The 19630-nt window shown below is 41.0% G+C and overlaps 1 protein-coding gene across 2 annotated transcripts in view; it reads left to right on the forward strand.

Moving 5' to 3' along the window:
* The first annotated feature begins 3316 nt into the window (after positions 1-3316).
* LOC106589524 (myocardin-related transcription factor A) overlaps positions 3317-19630 on the forward strand; it is a 52761-nt gene continuing 36447 nt past the window's right edge. The window contains exons 1-3 of one of the 2 annotated variants that reach the window (XM_045710328.2): positions 3317-3453; positions 5139-5206; positions 14921-15106. In XM_045710328.2, coding sequence (XP_045566284.2) covers positions 14983-15106 — 124 coding nt within the window. In that variant the 5' untranslated portion in view covers positions 3317-3453; positions 5139-5206; positions 14921-14982. Of the gene's footprint in view, positions 3454-3532; positions 3903-5138; positions 5207-14920; positions 15107-19630 lie in introns of those variants that run through there. The other variant, XM_045710327.2, reaches the window with a different exon arrangement.

Here is a 19630-nt window from a genome sequence, read left to right on the forward strand (position 1 = left end):
ATAGGTTCATGTTGCATAGGCTGAAGTTTAAGTCAAGTGTTTTTTTAATTTATCCGAGTGGTAGATCTTGGCTTGCGTTTTGACTCAGGAAGTGAACTTGACCCAGGAAAGGTTGGTGACCATTGTGCTAGAGAGTCGGTCCCATCAGGACCAAGGCTCTGCATGCTGTGGGGACCCGGCCTGCATATGATACACCTCTGTCTCTTGGGCGATGCTGCGCTCCACCTCTTCGGTAGGGCTGAGTGTCTGTTCCTCCACTCCTGAGCAGGTACAGCGTGAGTCTGGGCCTGATTTCTTGGCTTCCCAGTTGGGGCCCTGGGACAGGAGTAATGGTTTGCTGGCTGATGCATTCTATGCTTTGCAATGAGGCGTTGAAGCTCCATCTGTGCTTCTCTGTCCTCATTAGACACTTGGAGGAGGTGGGCCGCTGCTGGGCCAAATGTCTGGCCAGGTGATATGACATGGGTACATCTAGGAGTAGAACTTTCTCTTTGTCAGGGAGTTTGGACTGCGCTAACCGTTGGTGGTGCCGTGATGTCCTTGTCCCATCGCTCTCTAGCGACTCCTTGCACACTGACTTCGGTTGCCAGCTGTATGGTGTTTCCTCTGACACATTGGTGCAGCTGGCTTCCGGGTTAAGCGAGCAGTGTGACAAGAAGCAGTGCGGCTTGGTGGGGTCATGTTTCGGAAGAGTCCGTACGGGAGTTGCAGCGATGGGACAAGACTGTAACTACCAATTGGATATCACGAAAAGGGGTAAAAAGTACAAAAAAAAAGAATAACCACTGTTGCACATGCTGCCACTGTTTTGAACAGATTACATTATACTATTTAGAACGAGCTGCCAGCTCAAGTCACAAACACACCAGAGAGAACGCAACAAGCATGCAGATGCAATAAGTGAAAACACATGATCTAGCTGGGGATAGCTAGCTAACCTAATGTCACAAAGCATGATGCACTAGCCAGTTAACTTTCATTCTGAAATATAATTACTTCATATTTCTGAGTTAGTCAGATATTAGTTTAGAAAGACCTGAAATTGGCATGGGAGCTAACTAGCTAATTTTGAGAAACATACCCCAAAAAATCTACCAAACTATTTCTTAATGTTTCTCAAAATGTAGCTGGCTAATTTAATTTGATCATGCTTTGTGATAGACCTGGTTTTATGCTTTTAGTCCACACAACATGTCGCCCTGTCACCTACAGTAGAACCTGATGAACAACATGGGGGAAACAATCAAATTGGCCATGCTTTTTTGTCCTACCAGATCCGCAATGAGCAGGTTCTAGCTAGTGTATCCCTCTGTCTTTCCACTCTTGTTGGATGTAGTTGTCTGGTTTATCAGGTCCCAGGCTCCCATGCCTGTTATGAAAATTTATTTACAAGTTCATTACAATTTGCTTTTTGCTTTAGCGCCATCTGTACCTGATAGAGCTAGTCTCACGTGCAGAAGTAAGTCGTCTGGTGCGAGAGTCTTGGGTGGGAGACTAGAGCAGACCCAGAAGTTCTGACTGAACGGATGCACATTTGAGCGCCCCAGGATGGTCCATTTACTTTGTGCCGTTATATTTTATGCTATGAAATCCTGTGATTTCATTGGGGCAGTTCCCCTTCATAGCAAAGAGCTAGAAATACAATCCAAGCAATGTTCGCACGGCCTATGCGCCCACGGTGGCATTCCGTGGACCATTCTTGATACACACAGGAAACTATTGAGCGTGAAAAACCCAGCACAGTTGCAGTTCTTGACACAAACCGGTGTGCCTGGCACCTACTACCATACCCCGTTCAAAGGCACTTACATTGTATGTCTTGCCCATTCACTCTCTGAATAGCACACGTACACAATCCATGTCTCAATTGTCTCAAGGCTTAAAAATCCGTCTTTAACCTGTCTCCTCCACTTCATATACACTGATTGAAGTGGATTTAACAAGAGCCTGGTTAAATAAAAAACAAGTGACATCAATAAGGGATCATAGCTTTCACCTGGATTCACCTGGTCAGTCTGTCATGGAAAGAGCCAGTGTTCTTAATGTTTTGTATGTATGTATGTATGTATATATATATATATATATATATATATTTGGGCGGGCTGTCGCTGGTTATGAGGTTTACCATGGTTCCAGAGGGGATGTTTATTTTTGTTATTTAACCTTTATTTAACTAGGCAGTTAAGAACAAATTCTTATTCACAATGACGGCCTACCCCGGCCAGACCCAGACGACGCTGGGCCAATTGTGCGCCACCCTATGGGACTCCCAATCACATCCAGAGGTGATGCAGCCTGGATTCAAACCAGGGATTGCAGTGATACCTCTTGCACTGAGATACAGTGCCTTAGACCACTGCACCACTCAGAAGCCCTGAGAGCTGCCTCCATCCCAAACACCTCTGCAGCCATCTTCTGGAGCTCTGTATATATACACACACACACAATTTACCAAATAAAATCAGGTTCATAAAAATGGAAAGGATGCATCTTAAAAGAATTCATCAGATCACAGTTTCACAATGTATTATGTAGTGTGTGCGTCTCATGCACTTCACTGCAGAATGTTTATTAGACAGTTTTACATACTTGTATTATTGTTCGGGCCCAAAAATTATTTCACCTTTATTTAACCAGGTAGGCAAGTTGAGAACAAGTTCTCATTTACAATTGCGACCTGGCCAAGATAAAGCAAAGCAGTTCGACACATACAACAACACAGAGTTACACATGGAGTAAAACAAACATACAGTCAATAATACAGTAGAAAAATAAGTCTATATACAATGTGAGCAAATGAGGTGAAATAAGGGAGGTAAAGGCAAAAAAAAGGCCATGGTGGCGAAGTAAATACAATATAGCAAGTAAAACACTGGAATGGTAGATTTGCAGTGGAAGAAAGTGCAAAGTAGAAATAGAAATAATGGGGTGCAAAGGAGCAAAATAAATAAATAAATACAGTAGGGGAAGAGGTAGTTGTTTGGGCTAAATTATAGATGGGCTATGTACAGGTGCAGTAATCTGTGAGCTGCTCTGTCAACTGGTGCTTAAAGCTAGTGAGGGAGATGTGTTTCCAGTTTCACTTTAATCAGTGAAAGATCATATAAGACATGTACAATAATCTGATCATAATGATGAGCACTTTCTTAAAAGTCAGATATTCTTAAGTGATGGTTATGCAACTCCATATGCTTGCTAAAACTCACCCATCATCTAATCTATTCGATGTCGAACTTCCGATGACTGTCAGGCCTGAGTTTTGGAAAGGGATCAGAAATAACCCGTAGGTGGCGCCACAGACCATGCATTTCACTCCACAAGCCCACAACACAGAAAGAGTTTATTGCCATGATTCAACTTCTCTTCAATTCAAGGCAAGACTGGAAAAACATCTATGCCATAGCTACATTATTCCCAAAGCAGTTGACATCTCATTCAGTCGTGTGGTTAGATGTGAGTATATATTTGATACTGGTCATCAAGTTGTTGCTATATGGCAGTAACGATTTGCCTTTCTGACTGAGAGGAGGGTTTTCCGGTCAAAGTTTCCGTTGTGAGTCGGAAGTGGTGCACCACTAAAGCCGAAGGCTTTTAACCTCGTTAACAACAATAATAGCGACAGTGATAAGTAACTAATGAATTAATGCGTTTTCTCAATCTTTAACATCACGATATAGAGCAAGATACTTCGATATTACCACCGCGTGACTAGACTGACAGGTAGCTGCTAGCATCAGATGCTAAGCTAGCTATTTCTTGTAGCTAACGTTAGCTGTTTGTAGCCGGGGAGGTGGACTTGTCTAGTTTTACTGTTGATAGATTCGCTTAAACCCCTTTTCTCTTCGCTGTTGTGGAGGTATTGGATTTCGTTATTCAATAGTTCTGCGTTGGACAATTTTCAGGTGAGCTCCCACTGCGTAGTTAACTAGCCTAGATACCGAGCCAATTTGTCCACATTGGCACAATGACAATATGGGCCCAATGCGGGCAAAAATATTGGCCACATGTAGGCTTCCCACATTGGGCCGATGTGCCTTCTGATCATCGGCTCCACATTTGCCCCAAAGACATTGGCTCAGTGTGGGGGTGAGGGTAGCCCTCACTTTGCCTAGAAAATGTGCCCACATTGGCAGGATGTGGTCCCAATGCGGGTTAAACCCATGTAGGATGCGCCTTTGCTCAAAGGCTCCACATTGGCCCCAAGGGCAGCCCTCACTTTTCCTGAAATAAGCCCACCCTTTTGGATCGGCTGCCTGTTACATTGTATCAGAAAGACAACAATGTTGTCGTTATCATATATATATATATATATGACAACTAAGTTTCTCTGGTAATGATATATATATATATATCATTACCAGAGAAACTTAGTTGTCATGTCTCATGCACTTATAAATATATATTGTTTTACAGTATTCGTCATTGACAATGTACAAGGTATTTTTTTCTTTTTAAATTCACTAGTAAGATTGCACAAAAATAACCATAGAACTATAAGGTTCTATCTGAAAAAATATGATTCCTAGATAATTGTCTTTAAAGTTCCAAACACTCATTTTTTTCACTTTAACATATTTGCAAACCACGCCACTAACTATTCTAATGAGCCCCCACCTTTACATTTATGAAGAAGCTGGGCTTGGTGTGGGCTAACCTTTGTTGGACTAGTGTGGGAAAGCCATGTTGGGCTTGTTGTGGGCTAGCCCGTGTTGGGCTTGTTGTGGGTTAGCCCGTGCCCACCAAATACTCACATGGGGTCATGTTTGCTGGGTAGATACTGTATTGTTGTCAAAGGGTATTGTGTAACGTAAGCTATCAGCCATATGAGCCAATGACAGCTGTCGTGACATCTGTGGTTAGCTATTACGCTAACTGTGGATTTGGCTATCTAATCATACACATTGCCCTTGATATCGACATGTTAACAGCTATTGGGCCAAACGAGATTATCTCTTCATCATGTTGCACCATAGAGCTACATGCATAGCTACCTAAATAGTTCGCTAGTTTGTATTCATGTCATGAATGATCTGCATCATGCCATGGTGAGTTTGCATACAATGATTGATGAATAGTTGCTAGGCCAATTTGTAGCAATGTGCTTGGACTAATGACAATCTCTTTCCCTTCTCTTTCAGCACTCTTCCTAGCTGTGTGCTGAAATGGAAAAACCATCCCATTTGTTTTCAAGGATTTAGCGGAACGGGTAAATTCACATTTCCCGTTCAACATCCAGTCCATCACTCATCTCTTGTTGTTGTCACAATATAGCTTAGCTAGATCTCCATTACCTTCCATTGATGACTGTAACTTATAGATTTATCATGTCATACATCATCACTGAGCATTTGTCCTCTGTGACAAGCTGATGACAGATGAGTGGGGTTACTAACAATGAAGTGTAGCTGTTTTTCACTTCTAAGATGCAAAACCCACATTACAGCCAGGTGGGAGGTTGCCTGCTGTGTTGCTTTGCGAACGTGTTCAGAGCACATCTGCATAGACTAGTGTAGGCGTGCAGTGGGAGGAATGCCAGAGAACTCACTGTCCCTCCCCATGCTATTATGTCAGCACAATGCACTACATGTTTCAACACCCTCATACAGGAGAGGTGCTAGGAAGGAGTAAAAAACAACCATCAGGTAGATGTTGGCATGCCTGCAATCTGCAGATTATCCAGGTCACTATTATTTTTGTGGTAATGTATAATATGAAAACCTGATATTGTTGTTTGGGTGGTATCAAATATAAGATATTTTTGCTCCTGTGACAACTTGGTTGCTCAAGGATTGTATCAACTACATTGTGACATTGCCTTCACCTCCAAAATGTGACTTATGTTCTAATAATGCATTGTTATTATGACAACTCCATATTCATTGTTATAAATTAAATGATTTATCCTCTGTAGGAAACGTATTGAAATATATAGGTCATATTTACATTTGAGTCATTTAGCAGATGCTCTTATCCAGTGCATACATTTTCTTGTACTGGTCCCCCGTGGGGATCGAACCCACAACCCTGCCGTTACAACTGCCGTGCTCTACCAACTGAGCCACACGGGAACAGAATATACATTCCCATTCAAGTTGACATTTGACAGTGGGTGGACAAGTGGCCATCTTTCTGGAAGTATTTGGAAGTTAAAGTTAATAAAAAGTATGTTTAATTGGTTTAGCAGCTTAATTGCAGTGTTCTGAAGGGATAGGTCCATTCTATAAATTCTATTTCTATGACTTGAAATGACGCCTACCCTGTATTCAAGAGTATGCGACATCTCAACCGATGACTGGCACAAATCAAATCAAGCTTTATTTATACAGCACATTTCAGACATGGAATGCAACACAGTGTGCTTCACAGGAAAAAAAAATATAAAAAAACCCCAATGCAAATAAAAACTGAAATATTTACTACACAACAAACATAAGAGGATAAATAACAAAAACTGAACGACTAGAAAGAACCCTAAGGAAAAGCAAAGCTAAAAAGGTGTTTTTCTTTTAAAGATTTATTTTAATATGTCCACAGTTTTGGCCCTCGGGTTCTCTGGAAGGCTATTCCAGAGGCTGGGGGCATAATAACTAAAGGCTGCCTCTCCATGTCTCTTTGTCCTAGGCTTTGGGATTGTTAAAAGACCAGTGCCAGAGGACCTGAGGGACCTACTGGGTACATAACTTTATGTCTGACATGTATTGAGGTGCACAATTGTGGATTGATTTAAAAACCAATAGAAGAATCTTAAAATGAATTCTAAAACTCATAGGCAGCCAGTGCAGAGACCTTAAAACCGGTGTCGTGTGCTCTCCGTCTGGTCTTGGTCAGTACCTGTGCTGCTGCATTCTGTATGTTTTGCAGTTGACCAATGGCGTTCCTGGGTAGACTAGACAGGAAAGCATTACAGTAGTCAAGCCTGCTTGTAATAAAAGCATGGATGAGTCTCTCTGTATCTGCCTGAGAGAAAAACGGCCGCACCTTGGCAATATTCCTCAGGTAGTAAAAAGCTATGTTGGTCACATTCCTAATGTGTGATTCGAGTTCAGAATCCAAACTAACACCTAGGTATTATTCTTGTTTTTAGTTGTAATTTTTTAAATTTATTATCATTGGTGCGGCTGGCGGGTGGGTGTTAAGGAGTACGGTTTGGCGGGTCATGTTTCGGAGGACGCATGAATCGACCTTCGCCTCTACCCAATTTAAACCCAACATGTAAAGTGTTGGTCCTATGTTTCATGAGCTGAAATAAAGAATCCCAGAAATGTTCCATATGCACAAAAAGCTTATTTCTCTCAAATTTTGTGCTCACATTTGTTTACATCCCTGTTAGTGAGCATTTCTCCTTTGCCAAGATAATCCATCCACCTGACAGGTGTGGCATATCAAGAAGCTGATTAAACAGCATGATCATTACACAGGTGCACCTTGTGCTGGGGACAATAAAAGGCCACTAAAATGTGCAGTTTTGTCACAACACAATGCCACAGATGTTTTAAGGGAGCATGCAATTGGCATGCTGACTGCAGGAATATCCAACATAACTTAATGTTAATTTCTCTGCATATGCTGCCTTCGTCATTTTAGAGAATTTGACAGTACGTCCGGGGGGTTATAAGGAGTATTTCTGTCTAATAAAGCCCTTTTGTGGGGGAAAAAAACTCATTCTGATTGGCTGGGCCTTGCTCCAGTCATGTGAAATCCATAGATTAGGGCCCAATGAATTTATTGATTTCCTTTTATGAACTGTAACTGAGTAAAGTCTTTATTGGTGCATGTTGCGTTTTATATTTTTGTTCAGTATAGTTCTCAAGGACAATAGTTCAGAGAAATCATTAAATGAAGTGCGGCAGTGCTTTGGTGGCCTATACAGGGTTATGATGCTCAAGACCTAAAGTCGCCAAACAAAATCTCCTTACAGCTGAGAGCGCTAGTAAAAACACAAACACCTCAGATAATTTAAAATAGGTTCTAAAGCTATAACATTTGTGAATATTTTTAAATAAATTAATAAATCAGAATACTTTCACAACCATGTTTGTAAGCTTTGAAATAATAACATTCAACAGTTTCTCTTTCAGTGATGAATATGGGTCAAATAGGAGCACGGCTATCTCGTTTCTGACCTTTCTGACTACTAGTACCTGAACGTTTAGTGCTTTTGGATGTCGTTTCGAGTATTTAAAAAAATGCTAACGGTTTTCCATTTTCCATATTCTTTTACATTTAAATGCACAATCCATTATGTGGGTTGAATGCTGTAACAATACAGAATAAGAAAAGTCCCACGATGGTAGTGACTGCCCATTCACTGCTTATCACTTATTAACCATCATTTATTCTAGGGCTGTCCCCGACTAAAAAAAAAAAATCTTGGTTGACCGAAAGTCGTCTGTTCATTGATTGGTCAAAATGTTTTATCTTATTTTTCCATATACAGTACCAGTCAAAAGTTTGTATGTACACAGGCGTGCACAATTATTAGGCAAGTGAGTATTCTGATCATATCATTATTTCTATTCACATTTTCGAACTCCAAACCATATAAACTTGAATGCTTATTGGATTTAATCATTTTCAGGTGATATGTATTAGTGTAATGAGGGAGGGTGTGGCGAAAGTGAATAACACCTTATATCAAGGTGTGCATAATTATTAGGCAGCCTCATTACCTCAGGTAAAATGGGCCAAAAAATGTATTTAACTGACTCTGAAAAGCCAAAAATGTAAAAGGCCTTTCAGACGGATGTGACACTCTTTAAATAGCTAAACTATTGAGGCGTGACCACCGGACAATCAAACATTTTGTTGCGAATAGTCAACTGGGGCGCAAAAAACGCATGGGGAAGAAAAGGCGCAAATTAACTGCGAAAGACTTGAGAAGAATTAAACGTCAAACTACCAGCAACCCATTATCCTCCAGTGCCACCGTATTCCAGAACTGCAACCTACCTGGAGTGTTCAGAAGTACAAAGGTGTCAAGTGCTCAGAGACATGGCCAAGGTCAAGAAGACTGAAACAAGACCACCACTGAATAAGATTCACAAGTTGAAGCGTCAAGATTGGGCAAAGAAATACCTGAAGACAGATTTTTCAAAGGTTTTATGGACAGATGAAATGAAAGTGACTCTTGATGGACCAAATGGATGGGCCCGTGGCCGGCTCAGTAATGGACACAGGGCACCACTTTGAGTCAGGTGCCAGCAAGGTGAAGGAGGGGTACTGGTATGGGCTGCTATCATTGAGGATGAGGTAGTTGGACCTTTTCGGGTTGAAGATGGACTGAAACTCAACTCCCAAACCTACTGCCAGTTTCTGGAAGATTCTTTCGTCAAACAGTGGTACAGGAAGAAGTCCTCAGCATTCTAGAAGTCCATGATCTTTATGCACGACAATGCTCCATCACATGCATCCAAGTATTCCACTGCTTGGCTAGCCAGCAAGGGCCTCAAAGATGCCTGAATAATGACCTGGCCCCCTTCCTCACCTGACTTAAATCCTATTGAGAACTTGTGGGCCCTTCTCAAACGTGAGATTTACAGTGAGGGAAGACAATACACCTCTTTGAACAGCATTTGGGAGGCTGTGGTTGCTGCTTCAGCGAAAATTGATCGTGAAGAGATCAAGAAACTGACAGACTCCATGGATGGAAGACTCATAGCACTTCTTGAAAATAAGGGTGGCTATATTGGTCACTGAATATTTTTGAAAGGCTAAAAATGTTATATAATTGTCATTTTGTGTTACTTATCTGTTACACTTACTATAAAAATTGAGAATCAACAAGTGAGTTGAGAGAAATTATTTTTTAAATTTAGTTGCCTAATAATTCTGCACACTAATAGTTGCCTAATAATTGTGCACACATTTCCCTGAGAAAGACAAAACTCACTTTTCCTTTTGTTAAACGTTCAGGTTTGAGGTTCAATAACATTTTGGATTGACTGAGAGCGTTGTGTTTGTTCAACAATAAAATTAATCCCGAGGAATACAATTTGCCTAACAATTGTGCACGCTGTATGTGTGTGTGTGTGTATATATATATATATATATATATTTTTTTATTTATTTATTTATTTATTTATTAGCCTGTTGGAAACTACAACTCCCTACTACATCGCACAGTTCGGGCGTGATTTGATTTATCTCTAGAGAAACTGCAGTGAGAAAATGCGCATTGAACTCACAGAAAATGTTTGGTTAATTGCTCAGCACTACAGAACACTTCTACCATAGGCAAACATGTATGCAAGGTTTCGTTCAAATCTAAAGGAATGCATTCAGGAAGTGATTGAATTCAAATAGAACGACCCTGAGTTCTACTGCTGCATTATGACATCATCCACACTCGAGTATTTAGTTCTTTACTTGCATTGAATTGTAGGGCAAGGATAATACCAGTATCGCAATATTTTTTTTCCTTTGCAAAACAGAAAACACGAAGCTTGATGTATGTAAAATATTGTGTGCTATGGCTTGGACATTTTTTAAATATGACTTTGGATGACAACATGAATAATATTTTATAACATTTCTATAGCTCTTTTTATAACAGTCTCAAAGCGCTTCAAAAGCAAAAAACAAACAAACAATACACCATCATGTGCAGCCTAGCTATAGTTAGGTCAACCAATAGAGGCCAAGTCTGAGTGCATGCATCCTCCAAAGATGGAGAGGGACAGTTCATGGCTTGATCAGAGGAAGGTTGATCAGGGAGATGGTTGATGAAGAGTCTGGTGACGATCATGAAGAGGGCTACTCTGGGAACCAGCGTGAGTCATGTAGCTACTGGACTTCTTCTTCACAATGTATGGCACCCACTTGGGTGATGCCTCAGCAGCTCTGGGCGCCAGAAAGCTCACCACTTCAAGGCCTCTGCCTCAACACTGCATTCCTTTACACCATTCCTCTCAAGCTTCAGGTGACTCTTCAATAGATGTTTTCAAAAGATCAGGCAGCAGCAGTCAGGTGAAACAAAAAAGCTAGTGTCTAACGATACTAACGATTAGTATCGACCCGGCCCTATTGCATTGTGATCTAACAAAGTGGATATTTGTCAAATCGGTCATGATTTCTGTATTGTAACAGGCCAACAATGTGGTTACTTAAGTCCGATTTGAATATATTTGTCTATTTTCGCTGCATAACATGTAGATGTTTTCCCTTTTCAGGTTTAGAAGAAGTGACTGCTAAATGCTAACTCCTGTTTGTATAAGCTGGTTAGCGTAGCTAGCATACAGAATTCGGTAGTGGTAGTCAGTCATTTTTTACTGTAATACATTTGATTGGTAACGATGACATGAACATGTTGGGGTTGACAACCTACCAATATTATACTCAGATTTTTTACATCAACAGTGTGAAATACACATATAAACAATAGCCTAAATGTAGGCAAATTTTGCTGGGGGCAAATAAGGAGACTCGGGATCTTTCCCCCATGTGTTTCCATGGCAATTCCATTGTTTTGGACGAGTTTGATTGACCTCTTTTTACCAAGTCTTTGTTTAGTTCTTAGTTTACATTGTGATGAATTGCTTTGTGACACACACGACTTCACTCACACACTACTACATTGTGGCATCACCCCCTGCACTAAAGCGTGGCCTACAATGAGTCTTTACAATGACCTGTCTTGATCTCCCACATATCACTTTAGGGTTTAACTTAATTCTCTCCTAAGTTGACCAGTTTCACTGACTTTCTGAAGCTGTTTCTGCCTGTCAGATGTCTCCTTCATGATAGCCTCAATTAGATCAGTGGGGAAACCACAGAGTGAGGCTGCCGCTGATGTCATGATAAGATGAGGGGAGGGGTCTACAGTTATGCAACAGGAGATTGGATGATTAGATCAGACTTAATGTGCCGTAATAAATCATAATGAAGGTCAATTACATTTTGTTGTGGTAAATAGGGTGGAAATGGCTTGTGGTGTGACAGATCTGGAGGATGAAACTGAGTGTGTGTCTGTAGAAACCCTGTTGAGATTGATCAGACTATGTTTTTCGGTCCAGGTTTTTCAGTTGGGGTGTGTCGTCCGAGAGGAGACTGGCCCCTGGCTGCTGGAACACTCAGAACCATAGAAATCCTCTCTGCCCGCATGAGTATTATGGTTTTTCTAGAGCCAGTGCCAGGGAATTGCTCCTTACGGTCACATCAACACTTATCTGAGAACCAGAGAGTACTGTATGCTGCCACACCTAGACAGTCATGGAGAGAGTGGGATAGAGGGAGACGGATAGGTATGGGAGACAGACAGATAGTAGGTTGAGATGTAGGTTAGGTAGAGTGAGACAGACCAAAAAACATATCAGCAATAGCCTGAGCTCAACACAGAAATGGAGAGATTGAAAGTGAAAAGAATAGTGTGAGAGCAAGAATGAGAGAGGGCGAGATCCTTAGACAACACAGCCTTATTGTTGACAGGCCTGCTCTGTTGTAATGATGTTTCCTGCTGCACTCCATGGGTAGAAAACACACGCATGAAAACAAACAGAATTAAAGCTGCATTGCCGGGGTTCATGACTTTAGGTCATACGGGGTGCGGGGGCTGACCTTACAAAGTTAGCATTTTCAATCGCTTGTTATACCACCACCATGTGGCCAATTGGCATGGTATTGCTTGAACGGGTGTGGCCCTTGGGCCTTTACCATGCTAAATTGCACAGTCCTGGGTCTTATAATCTCAGGAGAATTAGCTTTTTTCCCCCACCAAAATGGCAAAAAAAGAAACATAATTATCTGGAACAAATACAGTAGGACTTCAGCTACTTCGCACCTCTGAACCCCTAATTAACTCTGCAGTGTTGACATTGGGGCAGGTAGCCTAGTGGTTAGAGCGTTGGGCAATTAACTGAAAATGTTTCTGGATCAAATCAAATCCTTGAGCTGACAAGGTAAAAATCTGTCGTTCTGCCCCTGAACAAGGCAGGTAACCCACTGGCCGTCACTGGCCGTCATTGTAAATTTAGAATTTGTTCTTAACTGACTTGCCTTATGTAATCTCTCAAGACATCTCGTGGGAGCTTTTGTCTAATGTTGTCTTTAATTATCTCTGTCCCTCTGTGTGGCCTTATCACATGCAAAATATATGAAATAGTTCAATAAGATGATTTGAAAATAAAATGACATCTGTAAAACTGTATCCTAAATACAGACCATGAATTTAGTGAATTCCATTGGTGGTTTAATATAAGGGTTTCTGCAATATCATTTCAGACTTTTACCACTTCTTTATTTTACTATGTCAATATTTATTTGTTGTCAATGTTTTTGCCGTAAAACTGGTGGCAGTTGTGAAAAATGTCAATAGTTAGATAGGGTTGCGGAGTTAATTAGGCTATTTTCCTCTTCAACCATATGTTCCATATACTAGAAACTCATGGACACAAAAAAACTAACACTATATAACAATAAAAAAAAAAAATATTCAGGTATAAATGACTAAAGTTATTATCCATTGCCATAGATTTTCTGTTAATTACAAAAATTACTGAAGATTCCGGTGAAGGAAAACACAAAATGCCTATTCCTCCAGATAGTTGACTTTATAATCCTTAGCCTGCAGAAATGCATTCCTAAATTGTGTTCTTTCTGTGTCTGAATTCCATAGTTGCACAAGAGATGCTCAGTGTTCCATTAGCGTGTTCCAGCCTGTTCTAGGTTCTACCTCCCAGCCCTGAGCAACCGAGAGGGAGAGTAGACTACATCTATCTACCCTAACCCTCTGCCACTGTGTCTGCGTCAGTGGTTAGCAAAGAACAGGCCTCAGGGGAATTGAGTGTCTAGTTTATGCAGAGCTGTCAATTGAAGGACGACTTCAAATTTTGAGTCACGATTCTGGTTGCAAGTTTCTATAGATCGGGTCACGATAAAGGAGTGTGTGCAACATTTGTCTTGGATAGCCACTGAGTTTTGTTCTAGCCCAGCTGTAATACACACCTGATTTAAACTAAGTTGTTTATATTGAAATCCATTATTAGCTGATAAGCGGAATCCAGTAGGCTTGGGCGGCATCCAGATTGTCATACCTTCATACCGACCTCGTGCCATACCGGGATATTTGTGATACCGGCACTGATCACAAAACCCCACCCAGCCTTTGTAATACGAAAGTTAGCAATGTTAACAAGTACATCTCAAATCCCATAGAGAATGCTAACTAAATGCTAATGAGTGCATTGTGAACATTTTATACAATCTCTGACCTAAACTATCTGCAAGAAGGATATCCTAGTTCATAAAGTTATCAAAGTTACCCAAAAATGCTACTCCGTTTGGCACAAAACAGATATTAGACAGCAAGGCATTTGATCCAGGCGGGGATTCACTGCTTTTACCAAGCAAAGCTTGGTAAAAAATTAGCAAAACAAATGCACATTTAACTTAAGTTATAAGATACCTAGCTGGCAAATATTTAGTTGTGAATTCCATACTATAACTAGATCACCTGGCGGGTGCTGCACAACAGTGAGTGACTCACAAGGCTACGGTCTCGTAGTTGTGTGCTTGTAATTAAACACAATGTGACTGGGAACTATCGTTAAGCATCATAATGAAAATTGTGACAGGTAAAATGAAGAACGCGTTCTTCTTTACCTACTAACTTATTGCACAAGTTGACTGCAGGTGTTTTCTTTAAAAGTAGCTGCAAATATAAACATTTATTTTAAAACTTAAAAGAAATAGTTTCAATGGTATTGACTGTATTGAAAAACCATTCCGTGGCAATTTCCAAATACCCCGGTATACCGCCCAAGCCTAGAATGAAGTGTGTTATTGCAGGGGTGGAACAAAATCCTTTGCACCATTTCTCTTGGACCGGAGTTCCCCACCCCTGTTGAAACCATATTTTCTGCATGCGAACATTTGCAAACCAGACTGACCTTTACTTTTTATTTTTTTATAATTGTATACCTCACAGGTATCTCTGTCACCCTGGCGACGCTGGAGCCACAGGGTGGGGCGGAGCTAAGTCCTGGCATCATGGTGGTTGCCGTGGCACCCGGCTCCGCCTCCAGCCCACAGAGCGAAGCAGTGACCAATGAGCTTCAGGAGTTAACTCTGCAGCCCGCCTCCAACGACATGCCTGTGCGAGACAGGAAGAACGGTGAGTTGGTGTCAGACGCGAAGCGTTCCCTATTTCCCCCGTATGATCCTCCTCTTTCATCAACTATCAGACATACCATACCGTATCAAGGTAAAATAAATAAAATCTTGAATATTGTATTTTCTCTGTTACGCTGTGTGCACTGAACTGACATGCATGATTGTTGCTAATACTCCGATTTTCAGATGAGAGGAATTAAACGGTCTATAATGCACACCACTGTGTCGCTCAACTCAGCGGTGTGTAGCTTCTAGCAAAGTAATTCAAAGCCTATATTTTATCACTCAGGATGTGATAATTTTCCAGTGCTACTATTTTTGCCATGTAATATTGTTATTAAAGCAATATCAGGGTAGAATAGTTCCCCTACAGTGTATTTTTAAAGTATTCAGACCCCTTGACTTTTTCCACGTTGGTACGTTACACCCCTATTCTAAAATGGATTTAAAAAATGTTTTACCTCATCAATCTACAAGCAATACCCCATAATGACAAAGCAAAAACAGGTTTTTAGAAATGTTAGCAAATTTAGAAAAAAAGAAAAAAGCTGAAATTAGGGATGCACGATATATCGGTGAACATATCGGAATCGGACGATATTAGCTAAAAATGCCAACATCGGTATCGGCCGATGTCTAGTTTTACGCCGATGTTTAAAACCGATGTCAAAGCTACCGTGCATACCTATATAACATAGGTACATGATGTAATGATGCCATGTAAAATTTGCGCTACACGTGCAACACAGCATTCCTAACCTAGCCCACACAATGTCTGCTGTGTGGATCGAGCAGTCAACAAGTCGAGCAGTCATTTGAAAGAGTAAGAAAATTTCAGCGAGACAACTCAAAGGCGAAATCCATTAAGCCAAGATAATGGAATTCATTGCCCTTGACAATCAACCGTTCTCTGTCGTGGGTGATGTTGGCTTTCACCAACTGTTCGAGCACTGGTACACACTACCAAGCTCACTATTTTTCAAATGTTGCCCTACCGGAGTTGCACAGTAATAGCGTCACTGCTATTAGCTTCACGACATACATACTATGGAACTCCATTTGGGTCTTTGCGTGTCAAAAAAGACACAGTTGCACTGTCAAAGCTGTAGAAAAAAGTCTGCAAACAAGCAAACCCCAGACACGAACGATGTGTTTACAATACCGCGTTGGTAATAAAGCATTATTTCTTTGACTGCAACTTCTGGGGTAGCTAGCTTTAGCTTGGTACCTAGTTAGCACCAATACAACCAGCCTAACAACAATGACCAGTAGAAACTGCAGTCATTTTCATTATTCTTAGCAATGATTTAGAAGTTCTTGTGAGTAAGTATTAGCTAGGTAGCCACTTGTTGTTCACCTATTGAAATTGAACTTCAGTTCATGAAAATAAATAGCTAGCCAGCTACTTAACCCTGTTGCCCAAAGCTAACGTTATAAGCAGCCAGCTAGCTTCATCTGGCTAGTGAGGCTCGACCGGACCAGGTTATGTGTTGTGAAACTAGCCACAATCAGGATTACCATAATAGTCGAGTTTGCAGTTTGTGTTCAGAATAAAAGTATATCATTGACAGTGATGCAAATGAATACAAATAGTGGAATTATGCCATACTTTTATTTTGAAGGCTAACCGCAAATTCTACTATTGTGGCTAATCCTTATTGTGGCTAGCTTCACATAGATGGGTTCGACCACCATTAATCAAATAAGAACTGTCATATAAATTAGGGTTATTTTAGATGACACCTAGTTGTGTAGTTAGTTAGTTAGTTAGCTAGCTAGCTATAGCTACTGAAACAGTTTTTTGCTGTGTTTTTGGGGAAGAACATTGTTTGCATCCATGAGCTAGCTAGCTTTTTTTTCTGACCAGCACTGTAGGTGCGCGGGACAACTTTACCAGCATCATAGCATACGTATCGATGAATTGTGACATAGGAAATATGAGTGATAGTGTAATCAATGTGTAATAACTATGTAAAAAAGTTATGAACGCGTTAAATTCTTCTGTGACGTGCAGTCATATTCAGGTCCTGATTGGTCAACAAGCTTATTTAACTCGTCAAATAGTGTTGTTTTTTTTACACGCAAAGACACAAATGGCGTTCCATAGAAATCCTGGTTGAGAATGAAACGACTGAACAAATGAACAATGAAACAGCACAGCAAATAAGTGAAAGACATAGGTTTTGATTGTTTACTGGTAATGGGGACATGCGTAAATGCCAACCAAATAACTTTTTAGTCAGTGTGGTGTGTGTAAACTTTTATTTAACTAGGCAAGTCAGTTAAGAACAAATTCTTATTTACAATGACGGCCTGGACGACCCTGGGCCAATTATGCGCCGCCCTATGGGACTCCCAATCACGGCTGGATGTGATACAGCCTGGATTCGAACCAGGGACTGTTGTTATGCCTCTTGCACTGAGATGCAGTGCCTTAGACCGCTGCGTCCGTGTGTGTGTGTGTGTGTTAACTATTTAACTGTACCAGAATGCTTAAAAGGCCGCTCAAATTTTAAATATCTGTACTGTTTTTTTGGGGGGGCAAGGAAAATATTGGTATCGGCCAAAAAATGTCATATCGGTGCATCACTAGCTGAAATCACATTTACATAAGTATTCAGACCCTTTACTCAGTACTTTGTTGAAGCACCTTTGGCAGCGATTACAGCCTCGAGTCTTGTTGGGCATCACGCTACAAGCTTGGCACACCTGTATTTGGGGAGTTTCTCCCATTCTTCTCTGCATATCCTCCTCTGTCAGGTTGGATGGTGAGCGTCGCTGCACAGCTATTTTCAGGTCTCCAGAGATGTTCGATCGAGTTCAAGTCCGGGCTCTGGCTGGGCCACTCAAGGACATTGAGACTTGTCCTGAAGCCACTCCTGCGTTGTCTTGCCTGTGTGCTTAGGGTCGTTGTCCTGTTGGAAGGTGAACCTTCGCACTGGTCTGAGGTCCTGAGGATCTCTCTGTGATTTCCTCCCTTCATCTTTACCTTGATCCTGACTGGTCTCCCGGTCCCTGCCGCTGAAAAACATCCGCACAGCATGATCTGCCACAATGCTTCACCGTAGGAATGGTATTAACAGGGTGAAAGGTGGGAAAAGTGAAGGGGTCTGAATACTTTCCGAATGCACTGTAACAAGTAATTTTGGGTGTCAGGGAAAAATGTGTGAAGTAAAAAAAATACATAAGTTGTCAAAAATATATAAATCAAAGTACAGATACCCCCAAAAAAACGACTTAAGTAGTGCTTTTAAAGTATTTTTACTTAAGTACTTTACACCACTGAAATATCTCGATCTACCGTTCGCAGTGGTCCCAGATAGGGAAATAGAGCCTGCGAGAAGAGCCCTGTGGCTTAAGGCTATTCGGAATGGGAAATGTGGGGACCTAGTGTACAAGTATACATGTGCAAAACATTTAATCACAGGTAAGACATTTAACTTGTTTAGTACAGTCCGTTTGTAACTCCACTCACTACTTGTTAATGTTCCGGTTGCTACCTAGCTAGCACTCAGTCACGTGGCTGCTAGCACCGTCATGAAAAGTGGCATGAGGGAAGCCCTACAATATATATATTTTTTAATTAAGTGAAATTGTCCACAAAGCGGCACTGCGGGCTGTCTAGCTCCCACATATCCTTTCTTTGGACAGGTGGATACATTTCATTATTGTAATTATTTTGGGAATATTCTATGAGGGTTGTTGATGTCAACCGCCTGTAATCAGTGGAGAGAGATGCTATGCTACTAGCCTCGTGCCTTGAATATGCGTAGTCATCTCGAGACAATTATGATAGTGTTTTTTCTCAAAGTTTCCGGGGTGTCACGTGTCCTACTTACATCAGTACACTCCTAACAACTTAAGCATTACAAAAAATAAACCTCACGTAGCAAATAAGCCATTCATTTTTTTGTTGACCAAAGTGGTGGTGAGAATTTTTCTGCCTGTGCTGCTAACTACCATTTTTGTCCGCTCATACAGGAGTAATTAAGGCCCAGTGCACAAACGTTGTAAAAAGTATTATTTTACTTTATCAGGGGGTGCTGCAGCACCCTCAACATCCCTACTTTCCACTGTTATGCTCATTACGGTCAGAAAAATTATGGAATATAGTTAGGTAAATGAGAAGCAGTAGGCAACAATGAGCAACCGACAGGTAGGCTGTTTAATCTGAGTGTAGACAAGAACGGGGAGCGCAGCAAAATAGCCTCAACTAGCCAAGCTAGCTGGCTATTTTAGCTAGCTTCTTTACATCGATTTGATGATAGATAACCTATGAAATTTACAAGTTTGTCTAAATGTCGTGAGTCAGTGGCTACTTTTTGTCTCTGTCTCCCATGTCAAACACCGGCCCCTGCCCATCCCCCGCCTTGCTAAAGCGCTCTCCCAAGTTGCTCGAGCTGCGTAGCAAGCAAGTGTCCAAGTTTAAACAAAGTTACAAAAAAAACATGTATTTCGACTATCTTAATTTCCGAAGAAATGTCATATTATTGGAATAGTACTTTTTTTTTTCAAATGCCCATCT

The sequence above is a fragment of the Salmo salar genome, chromosome 28, assembly GCF_965601325.2.
Source record: "Salmo salar chromosome 28, fSalSal1, whole genome shotgun sequence".
Taxonomy (NCBI): domain Eukaryota; kingdom Metazoa; phylum Chordata; class Actinopteri; order Salmoniformes; family Salmonidae; genus Salmo; species Salmo salar.